At 47.0% G+C, this 15,926-nt stretch overlaps 1 protein-coding gene across 6 annotated transcripts in view; it reads left to right on the plus strand.

Moving 5' to 3' along the window:
* The first annotated feature begins 8,904 nt into the window (after window positions 1-8,904).
* Window positions 8,905-15,926, plus strand: part of AMPD3 (adenosine monophosphate deaminase 3) — a 42,915-nt gene continuing 35,893 nt past the window's right edge. The window contains exon 1 of one of the 6 annotated variants that reach the window (XM_059931122.1): window positions 8,905-9,080. Coding sequence is in view for 2 of the 6 variants with exons in the window: in XM_059931116.1 (XP_059787099.1) it covers window positions 15,832-15,856 (25 nt within the window). In the remaining 4 variants the exon portion in view is untranslated. Of the gene's footprint in view, window positions 9,081-9,155; window positions 9,247-9,539; window positions 9,708-9,932; window positions 10,043-14,593; window positions 14,920-15,746; window positions 15,857-15,926 lie in introns of those variants that run through there. The other 5 variants (XM_059931120.1, XM_059931118.1, XM_059931117.1 and 2 more) reach the window with 5 other exon arrangements.

The following is a 15,926-nucleotide window of genomic DNA, read 5'->3' on the forward strand; positions in this document are numbered from 1 at the left end:
CCTATATTCCCTGCATTGCTCTGTGAAAAGACCTTTTTCTGACACCACAGTAGCAGGGTGGGAGCATGTAACACCAGATACCAGCATGGTAACTGCTGACATTAGGACTTCATGAGGAAGGGTAGTCAGATAGAATCCTTCAGTCAGATAGAGTCCTGCCCTCACAGCACGAAAGACAACTCCTTTGATTTCCCTGAAATTGCCAAAAGGTTTATCCTTAACTTAGATCCTTGGATCTCGGAGTGGTTGCTATGATTATGCAAATATCATGGTGCACTGACACCAACTTGGAGAAGTTCTAAGGTGGCGAGGATATCTAAACTGCACAGTGTTGTATTTTTCCCTGCTTTCTTTGATGTGAGATTTTAGGCCTGGTGTAATCAAGTTAATCACAAAATCTATGGGAGTTATATTTGGATGTTACAGAACTGCTCAGTGTGGCCAATGCGGGATAAGTGGAAATATGATATGGTGGCTTCATTAAAAGACATTTGGGACCTATTGTATAGCACAGGGCACTATATTCAATATCTTGTAATAATCTATAATGGAAAAGAATCATATAAGTGGAATCGATGCAGTAATTGTCTTTCAGTGACTGGCATATTTCACTTAGCATCATGTCCTAAGATTCATCTGTGTTGTCACATATTGCAGGATTTCTTTCTTTCTTAAGGCTGAATATTCTTTATTGTATAGACATATCACATTCTCTTTGTCCATTCATCCATCAATGGACATTTAGATTGCATCTTCATCTTGACTATTGTGAATAGTGCTGCAGTGAATGTGGAGTGCTAATATCTCTTTGAGATCCTGATTTCAATTCTTTTGGATAACTATGCAGAAGTGGGGTTGCTGGATCATATGGTAATACAACTCAATAGCAAAAACACTAATAACCCAACTTAAAAATGGGCCAAACACTTGAATCAACATTTCTTTGAAGAAGACAGACAGATGGCCAACAGGTAAATGAAAATATGCTCAACATCATTAACCATCAGGGAAATGCAAATAAAAACCACAGTGAGATATTACTTCCTACCTGTTAGGATAGCTATTATCAAGAAAACAGAAGACAATGGGTGTTGTAAGGATGTGGAGAAATTAGAACCCTTGTATACACTGTTGGTGGTAATGCAAAATGGTGCATTTGCTGTAAAAATAGTATGGAGGTTCCTCAAAAGATGAAAAATAGAACCACTACATGGTCCTTCCTCCCTCTTGCTTCATGAAACATGGAAGTAATGGCTGAAGATCTATCTGTAGGCTTTTCTTAGCAAAGGAAGGGGGACTGCTAATTCCCACAAGGATGAGACCACACTTGAGGGCAGGTAGGGTGGTGGCTGGGAAGAGTCAGAGGATTTATGAAGTGCCCATAATTCCCAACTCTGGACTATTTACAGAAAGAAAGAGAAAAAAATATTTCTCTTATTTATCTCGTTATTTTAGGTCTCTGTTATCCTCAGCTGAATCTAATTCCAAATAATACATTTGAGAATACTCAATTATTGATAAACCACAAGCTTTTGCAATGTTTATTTAGAAAGGATCTGAACTTTGCCATATGTCACTGGAAGTTGATCTGGCTCAAGTGGGGATTGTCTGGAATGTGATTGTAGATGAACTATGCAGATGGGTCAAGGACTGGGGCTTACCTTTTGGGAACAGTTGACAGGTGATAGATATCAGTGACTTCCAACTGCTTTGTTTCTCTTTCTCAGAGACTCACCCTTTAGACAAATCATGAGCCATAGGAACTTTTGCCCACCCTGAACTGTTTGGGGCTCATCCAGTGTTCTCTCCAAGATTTCTGAGGCTTTCTGGGTGGAGCTTCTGTTTCATAGTGACCTTTGGGTTCTCATTCCTTTTTATGTGCGGGTCCCGTCTCCTCTGACAGCCACTCTCCTTTCTTTCCTGGGTCTTTCCAGCATGGAACATGACTCTTCCTTCTTTGTTCCCTCAGGGCACCTCTGAAACCACTTTGCCTGAAGGTTTGGGGATAGTCAGACAGTTGATAAAGAGCCATTTGCCCTGGGCCTTTTCACAGTTAATGGTGCAAAGAAACAGTGGAGTTGTGAAATAACAGTTTTTTTAAAAAGTCAATATTTTTGGTTCTTTTAACAATTTTTTATTGTAGTAAAACATATAGAACATAAAATTTGCTATTGTAACATGAACAATTCTACGTGTACAATTCAGTGGCATCAATTACATTCACAATGTTGTGCAATCATCACAATTTTCTGATTTTTGATTTCCCAAATCAAAATCTTATGCAGAGTCCTCCTCCCTCACCCAGAGGTGTCATTATCCTCCGTGAGATCATAGTTAGGCTCATTCTTAAATAATAGAAATTCAGGAACTGGAAAAATGCCTGTGCTTCTCTTGGATACAATTTAAGCTGCTCCCATTCCTCCAGATGTCCCTGGTAGAATCCACAGAGCTGAGGATGGATTGGGTGTTGATGGTACTGTCACACTGATGGTGGTCAGCCTTCTGGAGTCTGACTCTCAACTGGGAAGCAGACACTGTGGGATAGGACAGCTACAGGCTCTTGCTTTTGGTTCAGCCTTTGACCTTATTGTTCATTAAATGGTTGGGTGGGCTGTTCTGAATCAGGGATTCAGGGATTGGGAAGAGGATGGCCTGGGACTGGGAGTGCTAGAAGCTGCAGCCAGGAGGGATCTTGGGAATGAGTATGGCCTAAGGGGAATGTGTGTGTGCCTGTGTGTGTGTGTGTAGGCGGCAATGGGGGAAGACTGCATCTCCAGGAGACAGAGGTCACTGCCTCATGTGAGGCTCTACTCTACCCACCTCCTTCTCCCCCTTCCCAAGTAATTCTGGAGGGCTATAGTCATGTTAGAAATTGACACCTGAATTTCAAAGTATAGAGGAAGAGATTAAGGGAGTTATGCACAGATGATTTGGGGCATTCAGACAATGAGTTAAACGTGCAAGGTGTTTGAGGCTGTGATTCCCATCTATAGGAGTCCAACCGCAGAGTCTCACCAGATGGTATAATGGTTAGGCTGATGGTATAATGGTTAGGCTGATGGTAGAGTTTGGAGAGTATGAAAACCACACAAATTCAAGTTATGGGAATGAGCTGGGGGTGAGCTGGAGCTACAGCCAAGCATTATCTTGTGCAGAGTCCTGAAGGGAAGGCAGAGACAACAGGCCATTCTTAGATGGGGAAGGGGGTTGCTAATTCCCAGACTTCAATTTGAATACAGAGACCGTGTGCCCACAAGCAGACAGGTGTGTGTCCTGGGGAACATCCCCCTGACTACTGAGAGGGTGTTCTGTGGTCATGTGCTGTGGGCCCCAAGCCTCAAATCCCCACTCATTGACCCTCTTCACTCCAGTCCAGAGAGGAGTGACTGGGGGACTCTAAACCCAAGGTCCCCAGGCACCCCAAGACTCCACACCAGCCCCACTCCGGGCCCAGACATGGGGACAAGACATCTCCCCACTTCCTGTCACAACAGCTCCATTTCCAATCCTGAGTGCACGTGCTCTGGGTCTAGGGGCTAGCTCGCACTCACGCTAATTTTCAAAGTGCTCGGGTTTGTCTCTCTCCTTTCTAGAAATCCATTTCAGAAAGAAGGAATCGGCTGTTAACTGTAAGGGGACCTGCTGTCAGACTCCAGCTTGCTTAGGGATGATTGACCCCACAGGAGTTAAAAATTGTAGGGGAGGAGGGAGTTCCCTGGTGGCCTAGTGGTTAGGATTCTGGGCTTTCACTGCCACGGCCCGGGTTCAATCTCTGGTCAGGGAACTGACATCCGGCGTGTGGTGCACCAAAAAAAAAAAAAAATTCCTGGGGGGGGGTGGGAATTGAACCTCCAGCTGGAGTGGGGAGGCAGGTGGGACGAAGGCTGTATGCTACAGCATCAGTGGGGGCCGCAATGTCCTTCCATGCCCGGAGCACTCATTTTCCAGCCACTACATACTCCTGGACCTATTTTTGCCCCGTTTCCAGACCATATGCTATGATTTCAGTTCACTGAGTTAGTAGAAGGCCCGGGGGCACTTTGGTTTGAAAATTGAATGTATTTGCTGAGACTCTGCTAAAACACTCTCAGAAGCAGAACCCCCTTCTTATTGTCTCCTGGGTGAGATTTTTGGCTTCTGTAGTTCAGGAGACAGTAAAAGGAGACAGATGAATTGGTTATTTGGAGGCTGCCATGACCATCTTGGATGTGCGTGTGTGCGTTGTGGAACAATTACCCAGAGGAGGGTGTTAGTAGGGGTTGGGGGGATGAAGCGCAGACCCCAAACACCTCTGGGCTTCCGAAAATGCTCAAATAATCCCCATCCGCCAGTGTCAGAGCACCCGTGGAGGTAACCCACAGCTCTGGGCCCAGGGCTCTCCAAAGCGTTCAGGTCTGAATGATTGGAGGGAAGGGCAGATTGGAGGAGAGGAGGAGAAAGGACTCAGGATGTCTGCCCCTGGTGGCAGAAGCATGGAGAAGAGACTGGTGGTGCTGCTGGGGGATGGGAGTGGGGCGGGGGACGGCTGTGTTGGCTGCTACTAGTTGGTGTTCTCACCGACTTGCTGGATGCAAGGCTGCCGCAAACCTTCAATTTGTCAAAAACACAATATTTGCTAAGTGCAATAAAGCAGAGCACAATAAAATGAGGTATGTTTGTATTTATGTTTTAGTGTAAAAATAAATTTACCAATATTTACTGTATGGATTAAGTCACCCTTACTCGACATTTTTGTCAGGTGTCCATGTCATGTGTCATAGAAGAAGTGTCCTCAGGGAAGAGAGGGAATTCTACTACATAGGGGAGGGGTGACAGTGGCACCCTCACTGTTCCAGTTATCTTCAAGTGGATCACAAGGTATTACGAATTACTTGTAGCCCAGGTGGTAGACAGATTATATCATCTAACTAGCATTTAACTAATTCTCACAAAAGGAACAAGTAGCTTGAAACGATTCCTGCAAAGAAATCCATAGATTGAAAACACAGTTGGCCCTCTGTATCCACGGGTTCTGCATCTGCAGATTCAACCAACTGAGGATGGAAAATATATATATTTTTAAATTCCAGAACGTTCCAAAAAGCAGAACTTGAATTTGCAGTGTGCCTGGCAACTATTTACATAGTATTTATTTATATATTGTATTAGGTATTATAAGTAATCTAGAGATGATTTAAAGTATACAGGAGGATGTACATAGGTTATATGCAGATACTATGCCATTTTATATAAGAGACTTGAGTATCCATGGATTTTAGTATCTGCGGGGGTCTTGGAAGGGACACTGTAATATGGATAGTGCAAGCAAAAGAAAACTCAGAAAAATGGCAGAGCTAACAATTTCCTGCTATTCATATGAGATCCATTATGATGATATCTCTGATACGGAAGTCTACCAGAAAAAAGCTCAAATGTATAAAAAAAGACCACTCAAAATATGGATTTACATCACTATAGTTAACAACCAGCCTAGGGGGATATTGCACTTTGAGGTACTAGCTAATAATTATATAAATATGCCATCATGACCAGCAAGATATGTACATTCTATACACCCAGAGCATGAAGACAAATCTCTATGATTTTTTTCCAAGTCATGTGATACTTAGTTGTGTATTTTTGTGAACTATTATTAAATGTAATAAACATGTTTAGAAATCTCTTTTGAGTAAAATCTCTTTTATTTAATAGTAAAAGGCAAAATGTCAGTCAATATATTGGAAAAAACCCACTGTTCTATTTGCCATGATTAAAGTGACTGAATTGGTACAGAGAGAAGATGGCAACACATAAAAATGCATTCTGTTGAAAGACACACAGAAAACATCGTTGAAGATTTGGAAAAACGGTTTAGAACATATTATGTGTTGTGGAAGTTGGCTTATGGTTGGATGCCAGTTGCTAATATGTTTTACTTTAAGTCTTTTCAGTGATGGCATTCATAAAGAAACACTTCTTGTGATCTACTAAAGAAAAGATGTGTTTATAATGTGAATGATATATCTAGTATAACATGCTGTGGTTTTTTCTTTTTTTTTTTTTAAAGAGAGTGGTTGCTTGAGGATAAACAGCTAGTTTTTTTTAAAAAATTAATTAATTAATTAATTAATGGCTGTGTTGGGTCTTCGTTTCTGTGCGAGGGCTTTCTCCAGTTGTGGCAAGCCGGGGCCATTCTTCACCGCGGTGCGCGGGCCTCTCCCTATCGCGGCCCCTCTTGTTGCGGAGCACAGGCTCCAGACGCGCAAGCTCAGTAATTGTGGCTCATGGGCCCAGCTGTTCCGCGGCATGTGGGATCTTCCCAGACCAGGGCTCGAACCCGTGTCCCCTGCATTGGCAGGCAGATTCCCAACCACTGCGCCACCAGGGAAGCCCCACGCTGTGGTTTTTATGTGTAAGAGTAAACACCAATGCAGTGGCTACCCAGACTGGAATACAAAACTGGGGTTGGGGGCAGGGAGGGACTCCATATGAGTCACACAAGGTATCCCTTCAGGTATAGGTGATATTTTAGCAATGAATGTAACTGTGCTTTAAAATAATCATGTTATGGGGAAATCACTTTGAAAATTGATGCTGTAACTGTTTCCATTATCATGTGATTTTAATGCCAAAATGAAGTGTGTCAGTTTCAACTATATAGACTGTCATAGCCACTGTCCTCAAAATTAAGAAGTACACTTTTTAAACCTATATTACATTCTTCCAAATAAAGAGTTTCTGGAGTTAAAAAAAAATCCCATTGTTAAAAATATCTGCAGGAACAACTGATGAAAATGAAACTGCTCATAAAACACTGAGCAGCTTAAACTGGTTTTGCCTCCTTAAATAGGTTGTTGAAACAGCCCCAGCTTAAACTGGTTTTGCCTCCCTAAATAGGTTGATTAATCAAACCTTGAGTTATTTTACAGAAACAGCAGTGCAACGTGGGAGCCATCTCTTCAGGATGACCCCCAACCGAGAATCTTCAGTCTACAGAACTCAAAGAATCAAAAGGTTGCCACTGGAACTCTTAACAAAGCAAAGGGAGAAGTCCTTCAATAAGGAAAATCTGGCTTCCAGTAGCATGAGTAGTTTATATGTTCTGATTCAAGACTATCCAATCAGCTTCCAAGTTTGAAATTCCCCTAACCTCTTAAATTTCACCCCAACCCTGGACCAAGGAGACAGATTTGAGAGCTTTGCTTCCTATCTCCTTGCTGGTCAACCTCGCAATAAAGCTTTTTCTCCCTCAAATCAGTGCCATATTATTGGCTCCTATGCACATCAGGCAGTGAACCTTTGCTTGATAACAAAAACATCATTGGGAATGTGGGCTTCATGGACAAAGAAGAGTTTTCTGGGGGAATTTCACATTTGCAAAATTGGTAGATGGGATTTAAGCAGTGAGAATTGTGATTTAATAAGTGTAGTGAAAGAACTTTTTTTTTATGTGGACCATTTTTAAAGTCTTTATGAATTTGTTACAATATTGCTTCTGTTTTATGTTTTGGTTTTTTGGCCTGGAGGCATGTGGGATCTTAGCTCCCACACCTGGGATGGAACCCACACCCCACCCCTGCATTGGAAGGCGAAGCCTTCACCACTGGGCCGCCAGGGAAGACCCAGAACTTTTTTATTTGGGTGTATTTATCTTGGTGAGGTTTTTGGTTTTGTTTTGCAACTAACAGCCATTAGGACTAAGTATTGACATTAACTGAACTTAAAAGCGTACTTTCTAGTCTCATAAAATATTAAACTAAGATTGAAATCATTTTTAATCATGTTGCTCTCAAACAGATTTTTGCTAATAACTTTAAAGTGAAGGGGAAAAGGTATAATGTACCATTCATTAAAATTGAAATAATTTAAGATTATTGTTTCATCTTTACCAAATCCTGTAATGACTTTTAGCGTGCCTTATAATACATAATGTATTTATATAGTTACATGTGCATATAACTTACAAATAAATTGTAAATATCAGGCTAGGACATAGAAGGAATAAAACTTGGTGCACAAATGAGACAATGTGAAAGCAGTTGGCACCATCAGGACACTAATGAATAGTTTCGTTTCCCCCTTGGTGACTAACTGGTGTGAGATATGAAAGGGAGAAGGAGTCGAGGGTAGCTCTCAAGTGTGGCTTGGGGGAGTGGGTGGTGGTGCTGTCACCCAGAAGGCTGGAAATGTTACCTAATGAAATTTGGGTCCACTTGACAAACTACTGACACCGGGTTGTGGTGAAGGAAAGTGCAGCATTTGTTGCAAGGCCAAGCAAGGAGTACTGGCGGCTAAAGCTCAAAAGACCCAGAACTCCTCGATGGATTTCAGGGAAGGGTTTTTAAAGACAGGGAGAGGGTAACAGGGTGGGTGATCAGTTCCTGGACATTCTTCTGATGGGTGGTGAGATAATTGGGAGTCAACATCATCAACCTTCTGGTTCCAATTGTCTGGGGCCTATGTGCTTGTTGATCAGCATGCAGTTAATGCCTTGCACCTGATGGAGGTTTCAGTATCTGCAAAACAGCTCAAGCATTTGGCTCAGAATATTATCTATAGCCCTCGAAGAGGAACTAAAGGTCCTTGACTTTGTTTTATAGCTAAACTATTATTATTTTTGTCTTACTTGACTGTTTTCCTTTGCTTCTGCATTTTCTCACTTCTCTGATTAAATTTGGAACTCAGGAAAGGCCTAGGATGCTCAAGTTTTTCTACAAACAAGAGGCAGGTGGAGGACAGGGAGGGTGGGAGGAGGCTGGCCCTAGAAGGCCTTATAGGGTCCTGCTTGGTTACAGAAACACAGCAACAGGAGCAGGTTCTGGCACATTCCTGGAAGGAAATTAGGAGTTTGAGTTTGGACACATTTCCTCGGGCCTAGGAACCTCTAGTGGAGATGTGTCCAGTTGGTTGGATACGCCATCTGCAGCTCTGGAGCATTCTGGGCTGGCGAGGAGATTCCAGAGTCATTAGCAGGCAGGAGGTTTTAACATGGGAGTGGGTGAGATCCCCAGAAGGGGCAGGCAGCCCAGCGGTGGAACCCCAGAGAACACCACCACAATGAAAAGCCAGGCCCTGGAGGCTGAGAAGCTGCAGTCATTAAGGTGTGTAGAAAATCTGGAGAGAGAAAGGGGTGGTGGTTGCAGGCACTGACTCTGGAAACTGTACTCCAAGGATTGCAGGAAGGAAGGTGTGCTCAGCAGGTTCAAAGGCTGGGGAGAAGCGACTAGCGGAGGCTACAAAGCACCCACTGGCTTCGGCAACTAAGAGGTCAGTCCGGACTTGGAGGGGCGGCTGTGTAAGCCAGAGCACAGGGTTGGAGAAGAGAGAGTGTCAGTTCAGCTCCAGGGAGTAAGTCACCTGTTTGGGGGCGCTGACCCCAGAATCTCTCCTTGGGACAAGTCCCGGCACGGGGGGAGGTTTGGGAAGATCCGAACATCGTGAGGAGCGCTTTGGGGTCCGGGGGTGACCGCGGAGGCGAGGTCCGAGGAGCCGGGCTGGACCTGACCCCCGGCTGCGGCGGGCGCGCTTCCGGCCGAGGGACAGGGCGGCGGCAGCCGCGCCCCGGGCGCTCTCAAGTTTCCTTTCCTGTTGGCCGCGCGGCCCTGCGCTTCAGGTAGCGGCGGCCCGGCCGGGTGGGTGGGCGGCGGACAGGGCAGACCTCCGCGGCGGCGGCTCGGCCCGCGCCCCTCTGCCGCTGGCTCCTCGCCCCTCCTCTGCTCCGCGCCCAGGTAGGTCACCGGCTGGGGCGGTGCGAGAACCCCGGGATTCTCCCCTGCGGAAGCGGCTCTTTTCCTCCCGCCCGGCGGCCCAGGAACTCCGGGCTGGCGCGCCGCAGCACCGCGCCCTGGGACCGCCGGCCCCCGCCCCTGGCGCGGGGCGCACCGCCGGCTCCCGCCCAGCGCCCGCCGTGGGGTGAGGCCTGGCCCGGGCTCCGCGGGCCGGCGGCAGGGCGGGGCAGCCCTTCTGCGGCGCTTGCTGTGCGCCCTGCCCCGCGCCGCCACCTGCGCTCCAGACTGCGGGCCGCCCCCTTCGACCCACTGCATGGCCCTGTCCCCTGAAGCCGGTGAGTGCGCGCGACGCTGCGCTGCTGACCTTGGGCCCACGGCTCGCGGCCCCCGGCGGCCCACAGTGGGAGTCGAGCGCCCCGGGGTCGGAATCTCGGCCCTGGGCTTCCCTGCCCGCTAAGGCGGCGGCTCCGATCCCGGGCTCGTCCCCTGCCTGGGCCCTGGCCTGTGCTCCTGTCCCAGTCCCTGCGATGGCCTGGACTCCAGAGGCCTCAGGTGAGCCCGCCACATCTCGGCTCCCTGGCGACCGACACTGGATTCGAAAGGTTTAGAGAAATTACGGGACCCGGGACTTGCCGCCACTTAAGCGCCCGGACCACTTTCTAGTGCTTGAGGACTGGCCAGATACCAAGGGCTGAGGACTTCCACCTGGAGGCAGGGGGATGGACAGGATGGCAGAGTGATGGGGTCATTGGAGGCCTTCATCCTTACCTCTTTGGCTCTTTCCTGGCAAGGGAGGTAGGTGTACTGCATCTGGCAGTCTGCTTTGTGCCCTTGAACTTCCTGGTAGCTGCTTTGCCAGTGGAACTGCTTGACTTGGCTGGCAGAGGCCTCTGGGGTGAGTTCTGAGAGGCCCTGGAGTAGGAGAGGCTTGCTAACTAGAGTGTCACTTACACTAACTGTTAGGTCCTTGTATGTGGCTGGAAGCTTGGTGATGACAAATTAGCAAAGGAGCTGAGTGAAGAAAGCTGGAAGCACTAGTAGGAATTCCAGCATGGTCCTGAGCCCTTGTTGGCTGTCCCCCTGGATGTGGTGACCAACATTTGGCCATCTTTAGGGGGGAGTTGGCTGCAGCTGGAACCCTCATGGGAGAAATTCCTCCCCTGGCTGTGAAGCATCAGTGTTGAGTGGTAGTCAAGCCATAGGGCCAGGCACACAGAGCCCCTGTCAGCACTCACCTTCTGGAGTGTTAGCAGCAGGTTTGGAGTAGTTAGCCTGACCTGGCTGCAACTCTGGTGGCAACTCTGAGGGGCCGGCTTACTCTGAAGATGCCAGTTCCGGGCTGCACTGTCTAAGAATCATGGGACTTACATGGGTGGTTTGCTGGGAGACTCTGGGACCTCTGAGCCCCACCCTCAGCCCAACCTTGGCTCTTTGGAGATCCTCAGTAAGGAGTGAGCGGCTCTCGGCAAGGTCAGGAAGCTCTTGGAGAGATGAGGCCTGTTTTCCTTGTCCTCTCACTAGGTGAATCACTCTTCAAATGGCTTTGAAATTAATCCCTGGTTTTGAAAATATCATGGGCAGATAAAATGTAGCCTTAGGGTTAAGCAGGGAGAAGATCTTCTCTCCCTGAAAGCTACTCATTGGCCTCCCTGGTTTTTCCCCCCAAATATTAATCCTTTATTTCTTCTGTGTGCTGCTGCATATCTAGGACAGGAGATCATGGCTTTGGACTCTGATCTAGGAGGGGCTAGGGCCCAAGAGGATGGGCTCAAGGCTGGGGTGCTGGCCATGCAAAGTCAGCAAGAAGTATCACTCAAAAAGGAGAAGGCTCTTTTTCCTGATCTGGTTTCACATTTGAACATGGTTGCCTTCTCCTTGCACCCAAATAGGAGTTGAGACAGTACTTGTCACATAATAGTGTTCAGTAAATAACGTTGAGTGAAAGGATTCGGTGTCTACATGAAAGGTCATGTTCATTTTCCCAGCTGGACTTTCTCGCACCTGGTATCAGGATGATAATGAGTCAAGAGATAATACTTATAAAGCACATATTATGTGCCAGGTACTATTCTATGCACTTTACACATGCTAACTAACTAGCTAACACATGCTAATTGTCATGGCAACCTATGAGGCTGGCACTGTTATTATCCCCATTTTAGAGGGAATAAAACTGAGCCAGAGAAATTAGTAACTTGCCCAAGGTCATGCAACTTAGTGGTGGGGCAGGAGTCCAACCTGGGTAGTCTGGCTTGAATCCATATTCTTAACCACACACCGAACTGACTCTTGACACTGGCATAGATAGATTCACCACTTAGCTCATTGACTCATTCATTATGTTATGCGTTCATTCATTCAACAAGTATTTCTTGATACCTGCTATATTCCAGGCATGGGGATACAATAGTGAATGAGGTAGGCAAGGTCTGTCATGGAGGTGATATATAGTGGGCAAAGCCCCTTTGCCCAACCCCTCTTTGAGTCATGCACACCTCAGAAATGAGAAGGAAAATGGGCCCCTATAGGCAACCCCACAGCATCCTTTTGGGGAGGGGAGAGTCGTATCTTTTTGGATGAGTCATAATTTGATTCCAGCCTTTCCAGTTTGTTGGGGTTTTGTAAGGGACACTTAAGTGATAACAGTGAATGCAGTCTGGTCTCCTGGGCGGGAGGTGCAGGCCTGGGTCTGGTTATCATAGATTGTCTTTTTTTTTTAAAGTCTATTTTAAAAAATTGAGATATAGTTGATGTACAATATTATATAAGTTACAGGTATGCAATATAGTGATTCATAATTTTTAAAGGTTATACTCCATTTATAGTTATTATAAGTTATTGGCTGTATTCCCTGTGTTGTACCATATGTCCTTGTAGCTTATTTATTTTATACATAATAGTTTGTACCTCTAAATCCCCTACCCCTATCTTGCCCCTCCCACTTCCCTCTCCCTACTGGTATCCACTAGTTTGTCCTATATATCTGTGAGTCTGTTTCCTTTTTGTTATATTCATTTGTATTTTTTAGATTCCACATATAAATAATATTATACAGTATTTGTCTTTTTCTGTCTGACTTATTTCATTTAGCATAATACCCTCCAAGTCCATCCATGTTGTTGCAAATGGCAAAATTTCATTTTTTCTTATGGCTGAGAAGTATTCCATTGTATATATGTGCCACATCTTCTCTATCCATTCATCTGTTGATGGACATTTAGGTTGCTTCCATATCTTGGCAATTGTAAATAATGCTGCTATGAACGTTGGGGTGCATCTATCTTTTCGAATTAGTGTTTTCATTTTTTCAGATATATACCCAGGAGTGGAATTGCTGGGTCATATGGTAGTTCTGTGTTTAGCTTTTTGAGAAACTGCCATACCATTTTCCACAGTGGCTGCACAAATTTACATTCCCACCAACAGTGTACGAGGGTTCCCTTTTCTCCACATCCTCGCCAGCATTTGTTATTTGTGGTGGTCTTTTTGATGACAGCCGTTCTGACAGGTGGGAGGTGATATCTCATTGTGATTTTAATTTGCATTTCTCTGATTAATGATATTGAGGATCTTTTCATGTGCCTGTTGGCCATCTGTATGTCTTCTTTGTAAAAATGTCTATTCAGGTCTTCTGTCCATTTTTTAATCAGGTTGTTTGTGTTTTTGATGTTGAGTTTATGAGCTGTTTATATTGATATTTTGGATAGTAGCCCCTTATCGGTTATATCATTAGCAATATTTTCTTCCATTCAGTAGTATGATAGATTGTCTTAACGTTCCTTCAAAAGGGAAAAGGCTTTGCGTTTGGGACCAGTGCTTCTCCATCCAGGGGGACTTCTGGGCCACGAGGAGCAGAGACAGGTTAGGCTCAAGGTGGAATTGTTAGGTCCTGAGCAAAGGTTGCCCTCCCAAAACAGAGCCACAGTTTCCTCTTAAACTGTTCTGGAGGGTCTTGTATCCCTACAGCGGGACCCTTGGCCATTGTCCCAACCTGTGTCATCTTAGTGGGTCTGCTGCCCATCTCTGTCTGGACATGATGGAGTAGATCTCACACTGGTCACTGGGGCCCAGGAAGGCAGCTTTCTCTAGGCTGGAAGGCTCAAAGTGGAAGGCATTTTCCGAAGCCTATGCCCAGGATATTAATGGGTATTTTTCCCTATGGTGACAATGGTGGGAGGGTCAAATAAGTGTGTTGGGTTGAACAAAGTTAAGCAGCTTTCTTGACTGGAGGACTTCTCAGTTGTTTAGGACCTGCTAGTAGGAATTGTGTGTGAATCCCCATAAAGGACTGTAGTATGCAGTACTGTCCAAGCCTTCTGACATTTTTATGTTGTACAGACTACACTTTGGAAAATGCTCATTTAGACCAAGGGTATCCACGGTCTGGTTAAACGTGCAGAATAAGATTCCTTGGATGTGCTGGGTCCAAGTCGGTTCTCAGATGCATGGGCTAGGATGCTCCCATGGCAGCCCCATCCTACCCGCCCCCCACCCCGCCCCCCAAACACACTAGCAGAAGGAATCATTCGCCTCTCCTCCCTCTGGCAGGATAGTACTAAGGGCTCTGATTTTTTTTTTTTTTTTTTCCGTTTTAAGGTCATTTAATTATTTAATGAATACACATTACTCTCCCTCTAGGTTGCTTGTAGCCTGCCGGTTGCACTGTTTATGAAACAGCTGTGAGGACAGGGGGGTCATAATCTCTGGGTAGCTAAACCCCAGCAGCGGCCTGGGGATCGTGTGTCAGCCCTGTAATCCTGCTCTGTACGCACAGGAATTATTATGTGGGCTCAGGAAGGTACAACCTCATGATTGGACGTGAGGAGGTGACTCAGGCCCAGGTCAGGGCTGGAGCCAGCCTCCCGGTAAACAACTGGCCCCATCCTTTCTGGGCGCTTCTCCTCAGGATTTCGACAGCACCACAGAAATAACCCTTTTGCTCATGGTTATTTCCCAGACCCATGCTGTTGGTCTAAGTCCCGGGGAAGCTGTGTGTCTGCTGTGAGCTTCCCCACAGAGGACCGTCCTTCTCCTAAACGGCAGATGAAGAGTGGAGCTTTGCGACCCGTGATGCTGTTGTGACCCACCCTGACTGCTCCGCGGGTCACTTGAGGCAGGGAGAGCGGCAGCTGTGGTGGCTGGGTGGCCGCGTCCAGCCGGCGCTCAGGAGGCTCCTGCGAGCTGGAGGCCCACGTGGGAGCCGAGAGCGGCAGTAAGAAGGGGAGGCTGGGGCAGGAGGGCTTGGGTGGGTCAGGCGGGAGGCACTGCTTCCCCGGGTGTGGATGGGTGGGCAGGCATGTGTGCTCTGGCAGAGCTGGTCAGGCCGCCCTGTCACCTGTGATGTGCAGCTCTTTTCAGGGAAAAAGGGAAGGAATGAGACAGGGCACGCCCGTCTTTTCATCCTTGTCTGCTCCTGCGCTGAGAGGTCCCCTCCCCCTGAGTCTCTGTCCTTTCCAGTTCCTGGCCCTTCCCTCTTTTAGAGGGGGTGGAGAGAGGCTCATATTGGCAACTGGCCCAGAGCTCCCCCCAGCCAGTCCTGGGGTGCCCTCAGGACGGTTTGGGGGGCCCTCTGAGGGGACCAGGGCAGGCTCTGTGTGTATAGACGACTTCCCTTGGTAAGATGGTCACCAGGCCAAGCCCGAGGTGGGGTTCAAAACGGAAGCAGCACAGGTGATGGTATTGGCAGTTAGTGCTCAGCTTTCAGGAGGGGTCTGGACGTTCGAGGGAGGCGGAGGCTGTGGCTTATCGTCTGTGGTTTGTCAGGAAGGCTGAACGCACTATTGCATTGGGCAGCAGTTGCTTTAGTTTCCTGCTCCGAAGAGGGCTGTGAACGGGGCCAGGACGCTGCATTCTGGACACAGCAGCCATGATAACTAGCATTACCTGGGCCCTGTAGGACTCTTGGAAATTTTCCACTTCCATTTCACATTCACGGAAGAATTTCCAGCCCAGACTTTTCCTGCTCTTGCTGAGGGCTGCTCACAGATATGCAAAGCAGAGACCTCCCACCCCAGCAGCAGGCAGAACCCAGCTAGCTGCACTTACACTGACTCAGCTCAGCCTCCCGGCAGCACGCAGCCCTTGGCCGAAGTGAGTCACCTGGGTGGCGTCCTCAGGATCAGCCATGGAGACTCCAGTGCCAGGCTCAGGTCTGTGTCATGGGTTCTAACTGTGGAAGTCTGGCAAGAGCAAGGAACAGCATCATTTGTATAAGGAGGG

Source organism: Balaenoptera ricei, chromosome 8 (assembly GCF_028023285.1).
Source record: "Balaenoptera ricei isolate mBalRic1 chromosome 8, mBalRic1.hap2, whole genome shotgun sequence".
Taxonomy (NCBI): domain Eukaryota; kingdom Metazoa; phylum Chordata; class Mammalia; order Artiodactyla; family Balaenopteridae; genus Balaenoptera; species Balaenoptera ricei.